At 37.2% G+C, this 23,184-nt stretch overlaps 1 protein-coding gene across 1 annotated transcript in view; it reads right to left on the bottom strand.

Moving 5' to 3' along the window:
• The window catches only part of LOC114500711 (general transcription factor II-I-like), a 162,765-nt gene that overhangs the window by 72,729 nt on the left and 66,852 nt on the right, over positions 1-23,184 (bottom strand). Inside the window, 4 exon segments of the mRNA XM_036020083.1 lie at positions 5,440-5,502; positions 9,937-9,993; positions 12,026-12,082; positions 23,019-23,096. Coding sequence (XP_035875976.1) covers positions 5,440-5,502; positions 9,937-9,993; positions 12,026-12,082; positions 23,019-23,096 — 255 coding nt within the window.

The following is a 23,184-nucleotide window of genomic DNA, read 5'->3' as shown; positions in this document are numbered from 1 at the left end:
GCACAGCTGTATAATTCTAAGGGCTACTTCTCAAACCTAAGTCACACAACTTATAAAGGTGTACCACCGATTTAAGTATAGGGGGACCACCACAAATGGAAGAGCGCACCACTGGCACTGGGTAAGGAATGTTATCCTGCAGAGATAATGCATCTGCATTAATGCCAGTCAGCCCCTTAGAACACCACATAATTTCAAATGAATATATCAAACTTAAGGTAGTGTGGAAAACCTGACAAACTCAGACAACCAAGTCCTTTTTTAAATCTTTTCTATAAACTCTTTGGGAAATGCAGAAAGATACAACAGGAGAAAATAAAAGTCATCCATAGGCATGTGCAATGATCTTCATTTATCTTCTTCTTCCAGTATTTTTCTCAACAAAACTAACATCATTCTCTACATACACTTTTCCTTTTAAACTTGCCTTATTCATGAAAGGCAGGAATTCCTCCCCACTCCCCAACTAAACATAGGACAACAGGGACCTTTTTCTGGATCATTTACATTAAACAAACCAAAAAAATCACAATTTCAGTGCCTGTATATATTTTCTATTACGAAGATATGCCAAAAGTTAATTTCTTAACTATAGATATTTAATGAATTCCTACCATTGTGCAGTCTTTCCAGAAAACATAAATAGTATTTATCAAAAATATGCACAAGTTCTCCTTTGACCTTCCTTGTTAATATCACAGACTTAAACTTTACCTTCCTTAATGTACTCATAAAAAAACCGTCTAGGTGCTTTATACACAGCAAAACCATTTAGGCATCCCTGAGAAATCATCAATTTTTTTTCTTGTGCAATCCTTTCACCTTCTTCTTGTACCATCTTGGTTGAAAGACAGACCCCAGTTTGACGCTGCTCCAAAATCCAAGTCTTCACCTCCTTCCCCACCTCCGGCCACTTTGGAGGTTTTGGAGGTTTCCCTGGCATTGCCTTCTTCTGCCTTGGCATCTGAAGAAGCTTTTCTTCCTGTTGCCTCCACAACCTGATGACACTCTCTGTGGGAGGAGGTCCAAAGTGTCTCTCGGCAGCTCTCTTGCCATAATTTTTAGCATATTTAATAACTTTTAGCTTAAAGCTTCCAGTGTATGAAAATTGTTTCGACATTTTCCAAGGGATTTTCTCATAATTTCTTCCACCTAAAGTGTATGAAGAGAAATGTTGCACTGTTCCCCAGATGGTAATAAAGTGCTCATCCCCTATCTTATCAGCTGGATAACAATTGGCGTCATCTATCTTACTCTGAGGATAACAATATGTTGCTCTTCATTTCATTTCGTTGAATCGTTGGCCAAAACTGCTTTCGTTGTAAGTTCGCCAAAAATTCAGCAAAACCAATGATCATATTCCAGGGTATTATTTTGCATATGGATATCGTTATTGCTTTCTAGACATACACTTTTAATGCATAAGCATACATAAAAGAATTCAAAGCATTTATATGATACAGAATTAGTACTACCTATGTATAATATGCATCCTTATTTTTCTCTAAAATTTTGGTACAAAATACACATTATACATGGCAAATACAGTAGCAATTTAATTAAGGTTGACATATAGTTTGTTCACATACATATGTGCCATAGAAACATCTACTCTGTAAAGTAATTACTTACATAGACCTGGTATTTCATTGGTATTGTGAACAAAAACCATCTAAATAGCAAAATTCTACCACTTGTTGGCAAGTTTGAATGCTAAAGCTTTTTGTAGTATGTTTTAGTTTAAAAGAATAAGATTTATCAGTCCTTCCAAAGATGTAAAATTGAAGATTGACGCATTTCAGGTTCATGAGCCATTTAGTTCATGATTATCATTAACATCTCTTTAAAAGTCTTATATTATAAAAAGCATGTGTTTCCTTTCCAAACAATTTTAATACAGCTGTTATCTGCTCTAAGATATGGTAAAAAATAACTTGGTTATTTTTCTATTTAAATCTTTGTCCTAATAAATTTTAATATAATCTATTTTCCCTATCTGTATAGAAAAGACAAAATTTTCAGTATTTATAATGTTTATAAACTCTTAAGTTAGATTTCCTTTTCTGATGGCTAATGAGGTTTACAAATTAAAAAAACTAAATTTTTTAATGCTAAACTATAAACAATTCAAAACTGCTTTTAGGTTAGTAAAATTAGATAAATGATAAAAGAAATATATATATATTATGTTGAGATTGAAGGATGAGAAAAACCTCATGTTAGGTGAAAGCTACTAATATATTTCTATTTTTTTAGAAGCAATGAAGACATACATTTCGAGTAGTTAGTTGTTAAGTAGCCAAATACTATAAATAACCAAGTGTCACCAAGAGGAGACATGTTATTAGAGAGACAGAAAGTGAGAGAGAGAAAGAGAGAACAAGATAAATCTGAGAAAAGTTATGCAGCAGTTAAAAAAAAAAAGAAGAAAAGATGAACTACCAAGATGTGTGGTTATGGTGGGGAAAAAAACCTATGGGAAATGTGATATATGTGTATTTTAGATGTTCATTATAATGTTGTATATGCTGAAAGCATGTATTTTATAAAACTAACTATATACATGTGTATGTATCAAATTATTCTTAGATGTATACACAATCAAGTGAGTAGAGGGACTTTAGAACAGGGCAGATGTAAACATAACATAGTGTAATTTGTTGTTTTGTTTCAATATATTTCCTTAGGAAAGACATACTTTGAGGGAGAAAAATTTATAGGGGACTAGTGTGGGACAATGTGAAAGGAAAAAATACATATTTCACTATTAAATATGAACAATGATACTGTTAACATTAGCTGAATTTTTAAATAATTCAGATGAGACTTCAGCCAAGATGGAGGCATAGGTAGTCACACTGTGCCTCCTCCCACAACCAAAACTAAGGACAACAAAAATTTACAAACAAAGAACAGACAGAAATGAACTGAATGGAAGTCTGACTACCATACATCCAGGCTGGTAAGGAGGGGTAGAGTCGGAGGCCTACAGAGAGGGGTCGAGGGGTCCCGGCAGGAAAAAGTGATGGCTGGCAGACGCAGGTGCGCAGGGCGCAGACGGCAGTTGGCGGACCCCACAAGCGCAGGGACAGCTGACTGACCGGTGGCAGACCCTGGGCGCGGGAGGCAACGAGCAGACCCAGTGAGGCATGCAAGGCAGCTGGCTGTCGGCAGCCACACATTCTCGAGCAGACAAACTAAGCGAAAATGGGCAGTGACACAGACCGTGCAACCCAGGGACCCAGAGCCAGGAAACAAAGCCTAAAGGCACTGACTGAAAACACCTGTGGGAGCTGAGGCCGGGAGAATCTCTCAGCCTCACAGGAGGCTCCTTGGGGAAACCCACAGAGTCTGAGAAAGTACACAAGCCCACCCACCCGGGAGCCAGCACCAGAATGGCCCAATTTGCTTGTAAGAAGAGGCAAAGGGGACTGAAGTCATAGAGAGAGCGGAGCAGGCGCCATTGTTCCCTCTTGGACCCCGCCCCCACATACAAGTCACAAAGCAGCAACTGAGGCACCCCGCCCTGGTGAACACCCAAGGCTCCGTCCCTCATCGTAACAGGCATGACCAGACCAAAGGAATAAAGTAAAATAAAATAAAAAAGATGGCTCAAACAGAGTTAAAAGCCCCAGAGCCAGTTTTTTTAAGCAACTGAGAGATAGACAACCTATCAGATGCACAGTTCAAAGCACTGGTGATCAGGATGCTCACAGAATTGGTTGATTCTGTGATTCAGATTTGGTCATAAATTAGATGAACAGATGCAGGCTACGATAAGAGAAATGAAGGAAAATGCACAGGGAACCAATAGTGATGGAAAGAAACCTGTGTTTCAAATCAATGGAAGGGACCAGAAGGAAGAAAGGAACAACCAAACAGAAAAGAATTAAGAAATAATAATTCACAAAAATGAGGGGAGGCTGAGGAACCTCCAGGACATCTTTAAACGTTCCAACATCTGAATTATAGGGGTACAGAAGGGGAAGAGGAAGAGCAATAAGTGGAAAACTTATTTGAACAAATAATAAAGGAGAACTTCCCCAATCTGGCAAGGGAAATAGACTTCCAGGAAGTCCAGGAAGCTCAGAGAGTCCCAAAGAAGTTGGATCCAAGGATGAACACACCAAGGCACAGCATAATTACATGAGCCAAGGTAAAAATGAAGGAGAGAATTCTAGAAGCACCAAGAGATAAGGGGACAGTTACCTACAAAGGAGTTCCCATCAGAATGCCCGCTGATTTCTCAAAAGAGACCTTGCAGGAAAGGGGCTTGGAAAGAAGTATTCCAAGTCATGAAAGGCAAGGACCTACATCTAAGATTGCTCTATCCAGCAAAGCTTTCATTTAGAATGGAAGGGGAGATTAAGTGCTTCTCAGATAAGGCCAAGTTAAAGGAGTTCATCATCACCAAGCCCTTATTATATGAAATGTTAAAGGGACTTATCTAAGAAACAGAAGATAAAAAATATGAACACTAAAAAACGACATCAAACTCACAGTAACAACCATACATAAAACAAAGGCAAACTAAGCAAACAAATAGAACAGGAACAGAAGCACAGAAATGGAGATCACATGGAGGATTAGCAACAGGGAAGTGGGAGGAGGAGAGGGGGGAAAAGATATAGAAAATAAGTAGCATAGACAATAGGCAGAAAATAGACAGGGGGAGGGCAAGAATAGTATGGGAAATGTAGAAGCTAAAGAACTTATGACACATGGACATGAACTAAAGGGGGGAATGTGGGTGAGAGGGGTTGGGCAGGGTGGAGGGGAGTGAAGGGGGAAATGGGATAACTGTAATACCATAATCAATAAAATATATTAAAAATAATAATAATAATTCAGGATAAACTGGCTCGTCTGCATTCATGCATTATCTTTGAAGAAAAAACTAGGTTTAAAGCAACTTTGGCTACAACGATTAGTTTAGAATATATTTGTAGCTACTGATTCAAAAACACTTTTTAAGAACAGGTTATATGTTAGCCTCTAATAGTATTGTAGGAGAAAACTCCCTTTAAAAATTGACTTACCTATCATCACTTTCTTCTCCACTTTACTCAAGGAGATAACAGGGGTTACTGATACTAATTAGATCTAGCTAGCACAACCCAATAACAGATTACAGAATTTGACTTCATGTGCATCCAGTCTGGTCATAGTTTTCACTGTTTATTCTCAATTCCCAATGACAGGGTACAGCCCGGTCCACTGCTCATTTTCACAGCTTACTTCTGTTCTCTAAAACTCCCAAAGCACTGGGTGCACTGCTGGGAAGTGGGCTGCTTTGGTTAGACATACACATATATGCGTCAATTCTTATCACAAGTTTCCTTTAAGAATGAATGAAATGCATACTTAGAAATGTGAATGTGACAAGTGTTTTCATGACCAGAAGTAAACTTTTGGAATCAAGGCTTTTCAATAACTAACCTTCAATTGTCACCTCAACTTCAGGGTCCTCACTTGTTTCTGAAGGGACATGTTGAGTAGAATCTTGAAAAAAATAAAATTCTAAAATGACATTCATTATAAAGCACTTTCTATGTTCCAACATTTTATTGATCTGATACTCCAAAAGCAGCCTACTATAAAGTTTTACTGGCATTTTATTTCATCTCATATTTACTAAAATATCTAGCCTCTTGACTTAGAAATAGGGATAAAAAAACAAGAAGTAGAGAACTTCAGGAAAACTATTAGATAATACCAAGTTGCCTGCATTGATGGACTCAAAAAACTTCTATTTTTAGAGGAATGAGATTATAATAAAGTCACAATTATTTTCCTAGTATAACTAGAAAACGCTAAAATGAAAATAAAGGCTTTATCTTTTTCTTTCCTGTTTTTACTATTTCTCCTCTGCTTTCAGAAATCCTAGGAATGATTTAATTGTTAAATCCAACCACAGCTGTTTGCAGTGGGGACCTTTAGGTTAACACAATGACGATAAAAATGCAAACAGGACTATATCCCCTAATTTTATATGCAAGATTCTTTTAAAAATTAGAAATTTCATTAATATTTGTATTACTGCACCAAACAAATATATGTGCATCAGAAGGTTAGTGCTAGAAGCTAGAAAATATCTTTATCAACTCTCTTTGATTTTGCAAAGGTTCAGAGGTTAATTGATTTGCCAAAGATTGTTTATCGGTTAGTAAAGGAATGAAGACCAGAACCCAGGTTTGATTCAACTCTATTAACAGTGCCATAAAACAACAAAAATCCCCTCAAAAGTAAAGTATGTGAAAGCCTAATATCTAATTACAGAATTGTAAACTGTGAAGTAATTCATGGTGCCTGAGGAAACCTGCTCCATGTATATTATATATCGGTATTTTGTTGTAAATACCACCTATTAAAAACAGAAATTTTGTTACATCAGAAGTATTTAATTATCTCCACACAGAAAAAAAATTTCATGTACACTACCTTCTAAAAAAAACTGAAAAATCTAAAATATTGTTTAAAATGAGCATATTCCTATTTCTGTAAGAAATGTATTCCAGTTAGAAACCTTACTTATAAAATTGAATTTGGAAACATTAAGAAGTCCCTCCACTCAGAGAGGGTAAAAGATCAAAGTAATGAATTTTAAAAATAAAAAAAGCTAATATACAGAGTATAAAGTTACAGGACAGACTTCATTTTTAACCTAGAAAAATAAGGTGCAACACAACCAGTCTATGAGAGAAGTAATTCTAAAACAAGATTCGGTTAACTTACCAGTCATTTTCCTTGGGAACAATGTATAAAAACTTTTTTTTTTAAAGATTTTATTTATTTATTTTTTAGAGAGGGGAGGGAGAGAGATAGAGAGAGAGAAAGAGAAACATCAATGCGCGGTTGCTGGAGGTTATGGCCTGCAACCCAGGAATGTACCCTGGCTGGGAATCGAACCTGGGACACTTTGGTTCCCAGCCCGCGCTCAATCCACTGAGCTACGCCAGCCAAGGCAAAACTTTTTTTTAAATTTTATTTATTTATTTATTTATTTTTAGAGAGGGAAGGGAGAGAGATAGAGAGAGAGAGAGAAACATCAATGTGTGGTTGCTGGGGGTTATGGCCTGCAACCCAGGCATGTACCCTGGCTGGGTATCGAACTTGGGACACTTTGGTTCCCAGCCCGTGCTCCATCCACTGAGCTACGCCAGCCAGGGCTTATAAAAACTTTTTTTAAACTATATAAACCACTTAGAAATAGGAAGCCATTCTACATCCTAGCAGTTTAACTCAAGATTCCAGTAACTAAAAAAGCTGTACCACAGCTAAATATTCATTCAACCCTGAGAGTAAAGGAGGATGGCTGATAAATAGAGAATGTGGTTCACAGGGTAGTTGTGGGTATAAAATAAGCACAGAGGAAAACTTTCTTTTATTTATCTTATATAGCATATAGTATCCTACTTTTAAAATTGACACCATTAAACAGTTTGTTTAAAACTGAAATAGGGACTTCCAGCCAAGATGGAGGCATACATAGACACAGAGTGCCTCCCCGCACAACCAAAATAAGGACAACAACAATTTAGAAACAAAAAAAGAACCAGTACTGACAGAAAATTGAACAGTATGGAAGTCCGACAACCAAGGAGTTAACGTAGACACATTCATCTAGATCAGTAGGTGGGGCGGGTCTAGCAGCCATGGGAAGATGGGTCGTGACAAAAAAAGCGGTGGCTAGTGGACCCCAGCGCACACGCTGTGGCTGGCAGACCCTGGACCGTCCCACATTCGTGTGCAGATAAACCAGGCGAAACTAGTGAGCCAGACAGACTCCAAAACACAGAGCTCCAGCTAGGGGAAATAAAGCCTTAAAACACCAATTGGAGGCCCTGGCTGGCGTAGCTCAGTGGATCAAGCGTGGGCTGTGAACCAAAGTGTCGTAGGTTCGATTCCCAGCCAGGGCACATGCCTGGGTTGCAGGCACCCCACGGCCCCCAGCAACTGCACATTGATGTTTCTCTCTCTCTTTCTCCCTCCCTTCCCTCTCTAAAAATAAAAACAAAAAAACAAACAAAAAAACCAAACACCAATTGGAAACACCTGTAGGGGTTGAGGTGCCTGGAGAGACTCCCAGCCTCACAGGAGAGCTCCTTGGAGAGACCCACAGGGTCCTAGAATGTATGCAAGCCCACTCACCCAGCAATCAGCACCAGAAGGGCCCAGTTTGCTTGGCAGAAGCAGCAGAAGAGACCGGGATCAGGCAGAGAGTGGAGCAAGTGCCATTGTTCCCTCCCGGACACCCTCCCCCAAATACAGGGACACAACCCACGACGTGGCTTGCCCCGCCCTGGTGAATACCTAAGGCTCTGCCTCTCACTACATAACAGCCGTTTTAAGACAAAAAAAAAAAAATAAATGGCCCAAACCAAGGAACAGATCAAAGCTCCAGAAGTAATACAACTAGGTAATGAAGAGATACCCAACCTATCAGATGCACAGTTCAAAGCACTGTTGATCAGGATGTTCACAGAATTGGTTTAATTTGGTTGCAAATTAGGTGGAAAAATGAAGTCTACGCTAAGTGAAATAAAGGAAAATGTACAGGGAACCAATAGTGATGAAAAGGAAACTGGGACTCAAATCAATGGAGTGGACCAGAAGGAAGAAAGAAACGTCCAGCAGAAAATGATGAAAAAACAAGAATTCAAAAAAATGGAGAGGCTTAGGAACTTCCAGAACATCTTTAAACATTCCAACACCCAATTATAGGGGTACCAGAAGGGGAAGAGGAAGAGCAATAAGTAGAAAACTTATTTGAACAAATAATAAAGGAGAACTTCCCCAATCTGGCAAAGGAAATAGACTTCCAGGAAGCTCAGAGAGTCCCAAAGAAGTTGGACCCAAGGAGGAACACACCAAGGCACATCATAATTACATCAGCCAAGGTAAAAATGAAGGAAAGAATCCTAGAAGCAGCAAGAGATAAGGAGACAGTCACCTACAAAGGAGTTCCCATCAGATTTCTCAAAAGAGACTCTGCAGGCAAGGAGGGGCTGGAAAGAAGTATTCCAAGCCATGAAAGGCAAGGACCTACATCCAAGATTACTCTATCCAGCAAAGCTTTCAGTTAGAATGGAAGGGCAGATAAAGTGCTTCTCAGATAAGGTCAAGTTAAAGGAGTTTATCATCACCAAGCCCTTATTATATGAAATGTTAAAGGGACTTTTGTAAGAAGAAGATAGAAAACATGTACAGTACAATGATAGCAAACTCACAATTATTAACAACCACACCTAAAACAAAAACAAAAACAAAGTAAGCAAATAACTAGAACAGGAAGAGAACCACAGAAATGGAGATCACATGGAGGGTTAGCAACAGGGCAGTGGGAGGAGGAGAGAGGAGGAAAAGGTACAGAGAATGAGTAGCATAGATGGTAGGTAGAAAATAGACAGGGGGAGGGCAAGAATAGTATGAGAAATGTAGAAGCTAAAGAACTTATGACACATGGACATGAACTAAAGGGGGGGAATGTGGGTGGAAGAGGGTGTGCAGGGTGGAGGGGAGTGAAGAGGGGGAATAGGACAACTGTAATAGCATAATCAGTAAAATATATTAAAAAAACAACTGAAATAGGAACTGAGACAGTAATAATTATAATTCTAACATACTAAAGCTTTTCTTTCTTTAAAAAGTGTAATATGGTACAAGATGATCAGGAAAAAAAGGGACAGCACTTTGCATCAGGAAGAATTTTACTTACCACTTAAGTTTTCGTCACCATATGCTTTATTAGTCAGTATAGTAAAAGAGGTATATTACATCTTAGAACTAAAATGAAAATAAACCTGTTGGCTAAGAAGGTATACCAAAACAATCATCTTTTTATTTCCGAATAAGGTGTCTTAAGGACAGTAATCTCTGTAATATAGAACACAAACAGCATACATATACAGTAAAATAAGTCCCTTTATTTCTAACCTTCTGCTGGTACTTCTATTTCTGCTCCTTCATTACCCTCTGAAGAATGATGGCTTCCTAAAAAGAAAATGAACCATATATAATAAACCAATAAAAACCTACATTGAAAGAAAAGAAACTAGGTAACAATGCAAACCATTTAAAATATATAATATGACATACACAAACTGATTCTTTAACTCAGTAGTTATTTCAAACAATGTGATCTAATTCAGAAAACATTTAACACTTCTATTTGAAAACTCAAAAAACTACTTTAAAATGTAAAATACATAGTGTAAACCTAAGTATGTTTGGGGACTTACTATAAGTTACTGTAACTATACAATATAACTACGCAGAGATGTTAGAATTTGAGAAATAGAACAATTAAGTTTCAATGTACCATGCTCATCTGCCAATGACTAACACATTAAAAAAACAGCAAATTCTTTTTTTGCTCATAGGCTCTATTAAGTCTAGATAAACAAGTTCAGGTTTTGCTGTGACATGTTTCCTGCTTTCCATTTTTACTATGGTGGAAGCTATGGAAACTCAATCCCCATTATTTATTCAAAGTTGAACTTAAAGGAAATTTGTAAGTTAAAATTTAAGATACTACCTTTAGTCTCAAAAGCATTTTAATGCAGGTAATATAATCTGCCTGCTTCTAAAAACTGGAACATAAAGCAATGTATCAGGTTAGGCAGTCACAAGGTAAACAGGCTCATCCTACCAGCGCAGAAGCTTTACTCATAAATAGGAAAATAGTCAACTAAAACATTAGAGAGCCACTTAGAATTAAGTACCCAAACTGCTCCCAAATAGACATCCTCTGACCTTAAATATATGAGCTGCTAACATGGAAAACATTGAAGATCCCTGCCTTTGTGTATAAATATACTACCTATGAGTAAAAAATAAATCCCATGAGGGAAAGGGAAAAAAAATCAATCATTTACTTTGTCATCCATTGACAACTAATTTCAGAAGCTATACTAAACATACAACACTGAGACGTAGGTTCTGAATATATTTTACCTTGATTTTTAAAAAGTATCAGTCAGTTTCAAAAACTGTCATTCAGTGTTCAGTGTTTTTGAATTTGAAATGTCATACTAAGGTCAAGTATTTTTGGTTTTCGATATCTAGCTTTATGATACCATAATTATCTTGGGATTCTTTTCCACTTCATACTATGAAAACTCACTGGAGCTCAAAACACAAATCTATAAATCTAGATCAATGAATTATTCTTGAACCTTGAACTTTTTCCAATATATTTTCTCAATGCAGAGAACCTTCCCTTCTTTTTTAAAACTTCAACATTGGGATTTACGAAGCATTAGGTTCTCTGACTCGAACATCAAAGAAAACAAAGATGTGAGTGAGGTCAAAGGAATGGGCGGTAATGGACAAGAGACCAATTCTTAAAAAACGACAGACTGGGGAAAGAATAACAACACTTAAGCTGGTTGTTCTACCCTCACAATTATTACAAGAGTGCGTGTAAACAATGATTCTTTGTGTCCTCTTTGTTCTTTCAAAATATGAAATAAGCAATTACATTTACGTTAAAAAAGCAAAGCTAAAGAAAATAAATCTAATGTGCTCAAAGCCAGCATAGATAGAAGCAAAAGCCATCACAAAGAGCCTATGGTCATCAAGTTAGGGAACACTACAAAAATTCTTAAAAAAGTATTCAATTAATGAACGCAGGGATTTATAAATGACCAATCTTTCAAAAAGCTAAGTATCAACATATCCTTATTGATATTTACATTACTAACTTTACAACAAAAACCTTACTTCTGACTATTGTGATATAAGGTATTTATAAATGTGTACTTTACCTTAAATATGAAAGTGTGTCATGTACCCATTTCGAGATTCATTACTGGATTCACAAAAGGGAAAATTGGTTTTGAAAAATTGTTGCTTGTGAAGTTCATTTATGTTTTTCAAAGAATAAAAAGGCCAATACATTTTTCCTTTTCCATTTAGAAAAGTAATAATACAAATATAAACACTAAAACACAGTCTGTCCAATATATAGAAACATTGAATAAAAACAGTATGTGGGAAAATGGAAGTGAAGAGTTATATATACCTTGCAAAGACTTCAAAAGGGGGAGCTTGTCATCAACATCATCAGTTTCAGAAGGGCCTGCTTTGGAATACAAAGATATTACTTCAAAAACAATCCCAAAAATGTATTTTGGGTCACTTTAGTAAAGAAATTTGGGTGAAAGATATGGAATACTACAGCCTTTTCCTGAACAAAAAAAAAGGCAACATTAAAAAAAAAAAAAAAGACTGACAAAATGAGTGGTGTCAATTTACAGTCTCAGTAAATGAAAAAATTGAGCTCAAATTCATAGACAATCAGAAGAATTTTTGAAAATGACTAGACATGAAGTGAACAGGAATGATATGTCTAAAATGGTGAATATGGGTCCTTTTAAACAACAGTAAAAGGTTCAAAAAAGCAAACTGCAACTTTTACATCGTACAGATTATAAGTGCAAAATTATTTTACAAGGTATATTTGTTCCTTCCTTGACAAATATTTGCTTAATCTTTTGTCTTACTGAAGAAAAATGCAGAATCAAGTTGTTATACCTTTCTTAGGACCTCTAAAGTCATGCGATTAAGCTACCAGTAAGCTTGAATCTCCTTTGAAATAGAAATATGACAGGGACTTCTGGCCAAGATGGAGGCATAGGTAGACACACTGTACCTCCTCGCACAACTAAGGCAGGAACAACAACAATTTAGAAACAGAATAACAACCAGAACTGACAGAAAATCGAACTATATGGAAATCGGACAACCAAGAAGTTAAAATAGACCTGTTCATCCAGACCAGTAGGATGGGCAGAGTCGGGCAGCCAGGCTTGGGTCTTAGCACAGAGAGCAGAGAGCGTTCGGACCAGCACGTAAGGCATCCGGGGCATGCAAGACTTCAGTGGGTGGACCCTGAGTGCACAAGCAGCAGCTGGCAGACGGCTGCTGAGGGGTGGCAAACAGTAGACCCAGCGAGGCGGGAATTGTGAAGCAAAGCACTGCGTGCAACCCAGGATCACAGCGCTGGGAAATAGAGCCTCAGGACATTGAAAACACCTGTGGGGGTTGAGGCACAGGGAGAGACTCCCAGACTCACAGGAGAGGTCCTTGGAGAGTCCCACAGAGTGCACAAGCCCACCCACATGGGAATTGGCACCAGAGGGGCCCAGTTTGCTCAGGGGAAGAGGCGGAAGGGACTGAGGTCCGACAGAGAGCTGAGCAAGCACCATTGTTCCCTCTCGGACCCCGCTCCCACATACAACTTCACAACCCAGCAACTGGGGGGTCCCACCCTGGTGAACACCTAAGGCTCTGCCCCTCATACATAACAGGCGAGAGCAGCCCAAAGGAAAAAAAAAGAAAAAGATGGCTCAAGCAGAATTGAAAGCCCTATTACCAGTACTTTTAAGCGACCGAGAGATAGCCAACTTATCAGATGCACAGTTCAAAGCACTGGTGATCAAGATGCTCACAGAATTGGTTGATTTTGGTCACAAATTACATGAACAAATGCAGGCTACAATAAGAGAGATGAAAGAAAATGTACAGGGAACCAGTAGTGATGGGAAAGAAACTGGGACTCAATGGAGTGGACCAGAAGGAAGAAAGGAACAACCAAACAGAAAAGAAGGAAGAAACAAGAATTCCAAAAAAATGAGAGGCTGAGGAACCTCCAGGACATCTTTAAATGTTCCAACATCTGAATTACAGGGGTACCAGAAGGAGAGGAGGAAGAGCAACAAGTGGAAAAGTTATTTGAACAAATAATAAAGGAGAACTTCCCCAATCTGGCAAAGGAAATAGACTTCCAGGAAGTCCATCCAGGAAGCTCAGAGAATCCCAAAGAAGTTGGACCCAAGGAGGAACACACCAAGGCACAGCATAATTGCATGAGCCAAGGTAAAAATGAAGGAGAGAATTCTAGACGCAGCAAGAGATAAGGAGACAGTCACCTACGAAGGAGTTCCCATCAGACTGTCAGCTGATTTCTTAAAAGAGACCTTACAGGCAAGAAGGGGCTGGAAAGAAGTATTCCAAGTCATGGAACGCAAGGACCTAAATCCAGGATTGCTCTATCCAGCAAAGCTCTCATTTAGAATGGAAGGGGAGATAAAGTGCTTCTCAGATAAGGTCAAGTTAAAGGAGTTCATCATCACCAAGCCCTTATTATATGAAATGTTAAAGGGAGCTATGTAAGAAAAAGATAAAAAACATATATAGTAAAATGAGAGCAAACTCACAATTATTAACAACCACACCTAAAACAAAAAGAAAAACAAAGTAAGCAAACAACTAGAACAGGAACAGAATCACAAAAATGGAGATCATATGGAGGGTTAGCAACAGGGAAGTGGGAGGAAGAGAGAAGGGAAAAGGTACAGAGAATAAGTAGCATAAATGATAGGTAGAAAATAGACAGGGGGAGGGCAAGAATAGTATGGGAAATGTAGAAGCTAAAGAACTTATGACACATGGCCATGAACTAAAGGGGGCGAATGTGGGTTGGAGAGGGTGTGCAGGTTGGAGGGGAATGAAGTGGGGGTAATGGGACAATTGTAATAGCATAATAAATAAAATAAAATAACATAAAATAAAATAGAAACATGAGAAACTAACAGTTAATTCAGAATTCCCCTTTCCTGCAAATTCATATGTACTTTTTAATAACTTAAGATGGTTCTTTCCAATTATTAACATATAAAGTATTTGGGGTTGATTACACCTTTACAAAATGCTATAAAGATTATGATAACACATTTGTATATTGTTATTCCAGCACATTAGTAATGAAACATTTAAAAGAGAAAGTGGTTTTTTTTTTATGTTTAAACAGGCTTCATTTTTTAAAAATATATTTTATTGATTATGCTATAACAGTTGTCCCATTTCCCCCCTTCTCTCCCCTCCCCCCTGTACCCCCCTCCCACCCACATTCCCCCCCTTTAGTTCATGTCCATGTGTCATACTTATGAGTTCTTTAGCTTCTACATTTCCCGTACTATTCTTGCCCTCCCCCTATTTTCAACCTACATTCTATGCTACTTATTCTCTATACCGTTTCCCCCTCTCTCCTCCTCTCACCCCCCTGCTCCTAGCCCTCCATGTGCCCTCCATTTCTGTGGTTCTGTTCCTGTTCTAATTGTTTACTTAGTTTCTACTGGTTTTGCTTTAGGTGTGGTTGTTAATATTTGTGAGTTTGCTGTCCTTTTACTATACATGTCTTGTCTTTATCTTCTTTTCTTAGATAAGTCCCTTTAGCATTTCATAAAATAAGGGTTTGGTGATGATGAACTCCTTTAACTTGACCTTATCTGAGAAGCACTTTATCTGCCCTTCCATTCTAAATGAGAGCTTTGCTGGGTAGAGCAGTCTGGGATGTAGGTCCTTGTCTTTCATGACTTGGAATATTTCTTTCCAGCCCCTTCTTGCCTGTAAGGTCTCTTTGGAGAAATCAGCTGACAGTCTGATGGGAACTCCTTTGTAGGTGACTGTCCCCTTATCTCTTGCTGCTTCTAGGATTTTCTCCTTCGTTTTTACCTTGGCTAATGTAATTATGATATGACTTGGTGTGTTTCTTCTTGGGTCCAACTTCCTTGGGGCTCTCTGAGCTTCTTGGATTTCTTGGAAGACTGTTCCCTTTGCCAGATTGGGGAAGTTCTCCTTTATTATTTGTTCAAATACATGCTCAATTTGTTGCTTTTCCCCTTCCGATTCTGGTACCCCTTTAATTCGGATATTGGAACGTTTAAAGGTGTCCTGGATGCTCTTAAGCTTTTCCTCGATTTTTTGAATTCTTATTTCATCATGCTTTCCTGCTTGGTTGATTCTATCTTCCTTCTGGTCCACTGTATTGTTTTGAGACTCAGATTCCTTCCTTTCACTATTGGCTCTCCTCCACGTGTCTTCCTGCATCTCTTTTATGGTAACCTGCAACCTTTCATCTAAATTGCGCCCAAAATCAACCAATTCCGTGAGCTTTCTGATCACCAGTTTTGAACTGTGCATCTGATAGACTGGCTATTTCTTAGTCACTCAAAAGGATGAGTCCTGGGGGACTGATCTGCTCTGTTGGAAACATATTTTTCCCTGTCTCTCCTTTTTTAATTTTTTTTCTGGTCTGGTTGCTCTTGTTATGGTGGGGGGCAGAGCCTTAGGTGTTCACCAGGGCTGGGCACCCCAGTTGCTAGATTGTGATGTTATATGTGGGGGCAGGAGCAGGGACGGGAGGGAACAATGGCGGCAGTTCTGTTCTCCTGGGCCCAGACCCTTCTCTGGGATCCTGGGCCGTGAGTTCTGCCCTGGTCCACAATCACTGCCCCTCTGGGTCCACCAGCCGTAGCTTGCACACTCAGGAATCACCGCTGCGCTCTTGTGCCCCAGATGGCTGTCGCGCCGATTTTGCACCAAACTTTCCCCAACCTCCACGCGCCGTCGACCCGCACCAGCCCCGAGCCCGCCCGGCTCGTCTTCTCTTACCAGTCCGGATGAATTGGTCTACTTCAACTTCTTGGCTGTCCGACTTCCATTCAGATAAATCCTCTGTTGGTTCTGGGCTTTATTCTGTCTGTAAATTATTGTTGTTATAATCTTGGTTGTGCGAGGAGGTACGGTGCCATCCCCCTATTCCTCCATCTTGCCGGAAATCCCAGAAAATGTTTTCAATGGCTACTTAACATGAAACCTCTTACATGAATATGAAATACACACTATCTTTGACTATTTATTTGGAAAATATCCTAAGGCTCTTTGGTTTGCTAATGCATGAGGAATTTCACAGAGGCACAAACCCACACATTATAAGCCAAGGACAGATCACAGAGGAACACAACTTTGTAGAAAATACAAAAATTGTATTTGGAAGCATAGCTAAGAGCAAGGCATTGAATGAAGGAGCTCTAAATTTAAATGTCACATTCACGGCTTCCTAGCCATGTGATTCTGGGTAAAGACATACAAAAAACATTAATTACATGATACCTAAGGGTAGTAACAGACTTCTAAATGTTGCTTCAACTACTTTTTCACAAGTTTAGGTATGTGGTATTTTCAACATTGTTCTGTTCTAAATTCTTTTTCATGAGGTCCTTGTTACATCAAAGTGTATTTCTTAGGCTTCCATTATACAGGACTTCCAGTTTAAATAACCTGTTTTTACTAAGTTATAAATTACACTATGTTCAGGGAATGTTTAAAGGCTATCTGTGAACAAGTACAAAGTCAATATTTGTAAAAGTTCCATGATTTGTAAATAAATATTGATTTGCTAGGTATACAGTTCTGGATATACTATAGAGTTCAAATATTCTACTTATCATTTACTTCTCAATGACTGTGGATTTGTAAATATGTCATAATTATGTCAATTTTTTAATTTTGAGGCTACACTGTTAGGTATACAAAATTAATGACTGTTTTATCAACTTGGTAACTTATTACCATATATATTATGTAATCTTACTATTTATACCTATCTCTTCCTTTTTTGGCCTCAAATTAATATTGTTTCATTTATTCTAGCATACTGTCACAGACCATTCAAATTGCAAATGATCTATGATGTTTAATTTTAGGTAAATGTTTTAATAGCACACATTTGGATTTGACCCTCAGACTCAAAATGCTAGTAGTGTCTACCAATCACTATGAAAATCAAGTATTACCAACGCTCACATCTGAGTACCACTATCTTACAGGGAGACTGAAATGTATGCAGAAATATGTACAAGCCTATTTGGGGGTACTAAGGTTTTGGAAGAAAACAAATGTGCTCATGTAGAAGAATGAACAAATGATCACAATATAACTACCACAATGACAGTATTAAATCTACATGTGATCAAATACACACACCTTGAAAACTTATACTGAATGACACACAAGAACACATACATAATAATATATATAGGATGATATCATTCATGTGAAGCTTAAAAACTGAGAAAATACTATACATAAAATATTTATACACAGATACACACACAGACACCTCTGTGGGATTATATGCAAGGTAGAACTATAAAAGCCTTATCAGGAAGGACAAGCTTCATTTCAATAAAACTTAAGGTGAACTCAAGAGGAACAGGGAAAAAGTGGTAATCTGGGAGAGCTCAAAGAAGGATGTCAATTACATATTTAACATGTTATGTCATGTGGGAGATGAGGACAACAAAAGATTTCCAGTGAACCTCTGCAGATGTACAATTTATTGGTAGATTTTAAACATTTCATTTTAAAAAGCATTTTAGAAATATAATACAGCAATGCAAAAAATGGAGCACACCAAACGATATGTCTCACAAATTCTGTTTTACAAAAAAAGAGAACCTGCTGAAGGATTCTATTTACATGAAATACAAAAACAGACAGAACTAATCTAGGTTGTTACAAGTCAGGACAGGGGTTGGTGGCTAGGAAAGTAGCCCAAGAGAAGGAGCTTCTATGAGACTCACACCTAACAACAGACCCTCAGAATGCATGAAGCACAAATGACAGAAATGAGAGGAGAAACAGACAAACCCACAGAGGCAACTGGACATTTCTACACTACTGCAATTTATAGAATAGGGACACAGATATATGAGAAAGGACAGAGCACGTTTGTACCACTTTATCAATCAACCTTAACAAAGTTAAACGAAATTACACAAAGAATGTTCTCTAAGCACAATAAAAATAAACTGCAAATCATTAACAGAAAGATATCTGAAAAGTCCACAAATTTTAATTTAGAGAAATTAAAACTACATACTTCTACATAAACCACAGGACAAAGAGGAAACCACAAGAGAAATTAGAAAATATTTTGAATTGAATGAAAATACACATCAAAGTTCATGAGGTACTGCTAAACGAATGCTTATGGGGGGTAGTTTATGGCATTAAATGCTTGTACAGGAAAAGATCTCAAATCAACAATTTAAGCTTCTATCTTAAGAAACAAAATTAAAGCAACAGAAGACAAAGAAACATCAAGAGCAAAAAACTCCAAAATAAAAGCTGGATCACTGAGGGAAAATATTTTTTGAGAAAACTCCAGAGCTGGACCAGTGGTTCTGTTTTGGGAATGATATTGTTCCCCAGGGACATGGCAATGTCTGGACACATTTTTAATTCTCGTAACTTGGAAGTTGCTACTGATACCTACCTAGTGGTTAGAGGTCACGTTTACTGAACATCATACAACACATAGCATACAACAAATAAACAAATATCAACAACAGCTAACTGTCTGATCTAAATATCTACACTGTCAAGCTTGATAAACCTGAGCTAGACCAACCAAGAAAAAAAATGAAAGGCACAAATCACAAAATTGAAAATGAGGGATCAGGATAAACCCTTACTAACATTAAAATTAAAAAAGCTTAAAGACAAAATACACAAATTCCTTAAAAGATACAATGCACCAAATCAGTCAAGAATAAATACATAAACTAAATAGTCTTATAAGTATAAAAAGAAATTTAAAAGTTAACCAAGTATGGGTCTTGCCAGTGTGGCTCTCAACTGGTTCGAGTGTCCTCCTGTGGACCAAAAGGTCGCAGGTTCAATTCCAGGTCAGGGCACGTACCCAGGTTGTGGGTTAGATCAGGGCACGCGAGAAGGCAGCTGATTGATACTATAGTCTCTCTCCCTTCCTCTCTCCCTCCCCCTCTCTCTGAAAGCAATTTTAAAAATGTCCTTGGGTGAGGATGAAACATAAAAATAAAGAAATAAATAAAAATTAACCAAGTCGGTTTATCCTAGGAATACCTGGCTGATTCCATATTTGAAAATTAATGCCAATTATCATTTGAATATTCTAAACAAGAAAAACCATGTAATCACCTAAATAGCTGCAATAAAAACCTTTCACAAGCACCTAATCACCATAAAAACTCTTCCCAAACTGACACAAAAACATACCCACAGCTGTCATACTGAAAGATTCTTCTCTGGACAAGGTAGGATTATCTGCTCTCACTACTCCAATTCAACATAACACTAGATGATCCCAGGCAGTACAACTAACACAAGAGGGAAAAAAAGGAAAATAATAACAATGTCTATTTAGAAAAGCCAAAATATTGAACCAAAAAGTTGCTAGAGTAAGTGAATTCTAACTAGGTCACTAGATACAAGGTCAGAACGTAAAAAATCTATTGTAGTTAGCAGTAAATAATTGGAAGCTGAAATGTAAAAGAACAGTACCACTTATTAACACCAAAAAAAACATTAACTGTTTAAATATAAATCTTAGAAAGTATGTACAAGATCTCTATACTGAAAACAATGCACTGATGAAAGAAATCAAGGCGCAGCTAAACAAGTAAGACATATATGCCATGCTCATGAACTACGGGGTTCCGTATTAGGATATTTAACCCAAGTTACTCTATAGATTCAGCACAGCTGTCATTAAAATCCCCAATGGATTTTTTAACCAATCAACAGCTGATTTTTAACATTCATATGAAACGGTAAGAAGTTAAAATAGGCAAAATAATTTTGAAAAAGAACAATTTTGAGGGACTCTTACAGTATGATTTCAAGACAATGTAATTTTGGCAAAAGGATAGACACAGAGGTCAATGTAACAGAATATACTCAAGAAACTGACAGAGATGTAAAGGTAATGCAATGGAAAAAGAACAGCCTTTCCAACAGAGGATGCTGGGAAACTGGGTACTCATTATCTTGCACTCTGTACAAAACCTAGGTCTAAACTGATCACAGTCTTATGTGTAAAACCATACAAATTATTATGAAATAGAAGAAAAATCTCTATGATGTTGGGTCAGACTAAGATTTCTTAGCTATGATACTTAAGCACAATCCATACAAGGAAAAAAAAACCCCTAAGTATGCAAATCACACTGCAAAGGACTTTTACTCAGAATACACAAGGAACTGTCAAAATTCAATTACTAGGAAAAATATCCAAACTTCATGGACTGTATCTGTCAGCTTGCTAGATGAAAACAAAACAAACAAACAAACAAAAAAACTAGTTGTCTGGCTCCCACCTTCTTCAACTGCATTTAAGATTGTATCATTTCAGACAATCTTTCTCCTCTCATAATATCTGGTTTCCAACTCTTATTATTCAGGCATCATCTTAAAATCGCACTCCCAATTTCATAAGAAGACCCGAAAAAAAAAGCTTTCAAAATCCTGGTCAATGTAACACAAATGTTAAAAACACAATACTAAAAAGAAAGGTAAACTTATTATTAAAATAATTAAACAATCTGTTGAAAAAATATTAAACAGTATTTAATAAATTCATACATGTTTTAAGGTACTAACAACTGCTATGAAGGCTAAACATCTTCCAAATTTTTAACTTTTTAATTAAAAACTTTCACATTTATCTCAAGCTTTTAGCCATGCAATTCCTAATCTCACAAGCAATAAAATGTTCAAAACTGACCGATAAAAATCATGGAATTCACCATAAAACAGTTTAACATATGGATACAGGTATTCATTCCCATGATTACAAACCAGAATAAATTAATTCATAACACTTTTATACTATTCCAGAACAGATAATGGCTTAGCTCTCTAAATGAACTAACCCTATATTATGCAAATGCATATTAAAACCAGAATGAGGTATCATAAGATATTCACTAAAATGACTATACAGAATTAAGACTGACCACATAATGTTGACAAGGATGTGAAGCAACTTGAACTAGCATACACTGCTGAAGGAAATGTAAAACAGTATACTCATGCACTGTGCAAAGCAGTTTGGCAGTTTCTTAAAAAGTTGAATACCTACCATATATGTCCCAGCTATTCCATTTCTAGGAATCTACTCAAGAGAAAGGAAGGCATATTTCCACACAAGAATTTGCACACAAAAGTTGACAGCAGCTTTATTTCCTAACAGCCCAAACTGGAAACAACTAAATGTCCATCAATAAACAAAGGGACAAACAAATTGCAGTATAGCCATACAACAGAATAATACCCAGAAAGAAAATGGAACTAGCTACTGGTATATGGAACACCATGGGTGAACTGCAAAACAATCGAATGGAATGAAGCAATTCACAGCACACCACCCTCCAGGAAAAACAGTACATACTTGGTGATGATTCCATTTATATAAATTTCTAAAACATGGACACTAATCTAAAATGATAGAAAACACATCAGTGGTTGCTTGGGGAGAGCAGTGAATTGACAAACTGACACAAGGAAGCTTGGAGGTGATGGACATTTCATTATCTTGATTGAAGTGACCATGGTTTGATAGGCATACACAAAAAAATAAACAGATTTTACTCTTTAAATGTTTTGATGTAATTTACACATGCAAAAAAATTAAACTTTCTATGAAATCTAGAAAACATTCTTCCAAACTAAAGTCTATTAGGGCTTAAAAGCAAAATTCATTGTGAAATTATAAATTTTAATTCCTTCCTCATAATCAAGCAAAAAGACATGTAACAAAAAGTTGCTATAGCTTACTACTGTCTTACCTTTTATAGATTTTTAAGATAATGATAATGTTTACACAGTTATTTTTGTTGCACAAATACAACTATTGAAGTTTCAACACCCAAGCTGAGTAGCTCAGTTGGTTAGAGCATCCACCCAATCCACCAAGGTTGTGGGTTTGATCCCCAGTCAGAGCACATACAAGAATCAACCAATAAATGCATAAATAAGTGGAACAACAAATCAATGTTCCTCTCTCCCACTTCCTAAAATTAATTTTAAAAAATCTTTAATGAACTATTAAAGTTTCAGATCATTCATGCCTTACAAATATCAGAAACTGGAATTGAATTCTAGGTTGTGCCGCTTTTACTGTACCTTTCATGAATAGTAATGGCTTTTCTTTTCTATGTTTCCCCTGTAATTAAGTTTATTGTACTGCCTAATTTTTAAAATCTATTTTATTCTAGTATATATCACAGGTAAATGTGCCAATCAAGGAACAATAAATAAAATGTATTTCAAGAACTCAGGCAATTGATAAATTTAAATTTTCACCAGTAATACCTTTTGGAAAGAACAATTGTATTAGATAGGAATACCGTGAATGTTATACTGATAGTAATCAGGATCTTCTGATTCTTCCTTCACTGTCACAGCTGCCATTTCCAAGGAAATACCTGTAAGAGCAAACAAAATTATATTACACTTCAGGACATTCAGTTAAGTGGTACAGGGAAATCTCTTCTGCCCTCCTAATAATGCCAT

This window comes from Phyllostomus discolor, chromosome 3 (genome assembly GCF_004126475.2).
Source record: "Phyllostomus discolor isolate MPI-MPIP mPhyDis1 chromosome 3, mPhyDis1.pri.v3, whole genome shotgun sequence".
Lineage (NCBI taxonomy): Eukaryota > Metazoa > Chordata > Mammalia > Chiroptera > Phyllostomidae > Phyllostomus > Phyllostomus discolor.
This window is presented reverse-complemented; position numbering and strand designations above follow the sequence as displayed.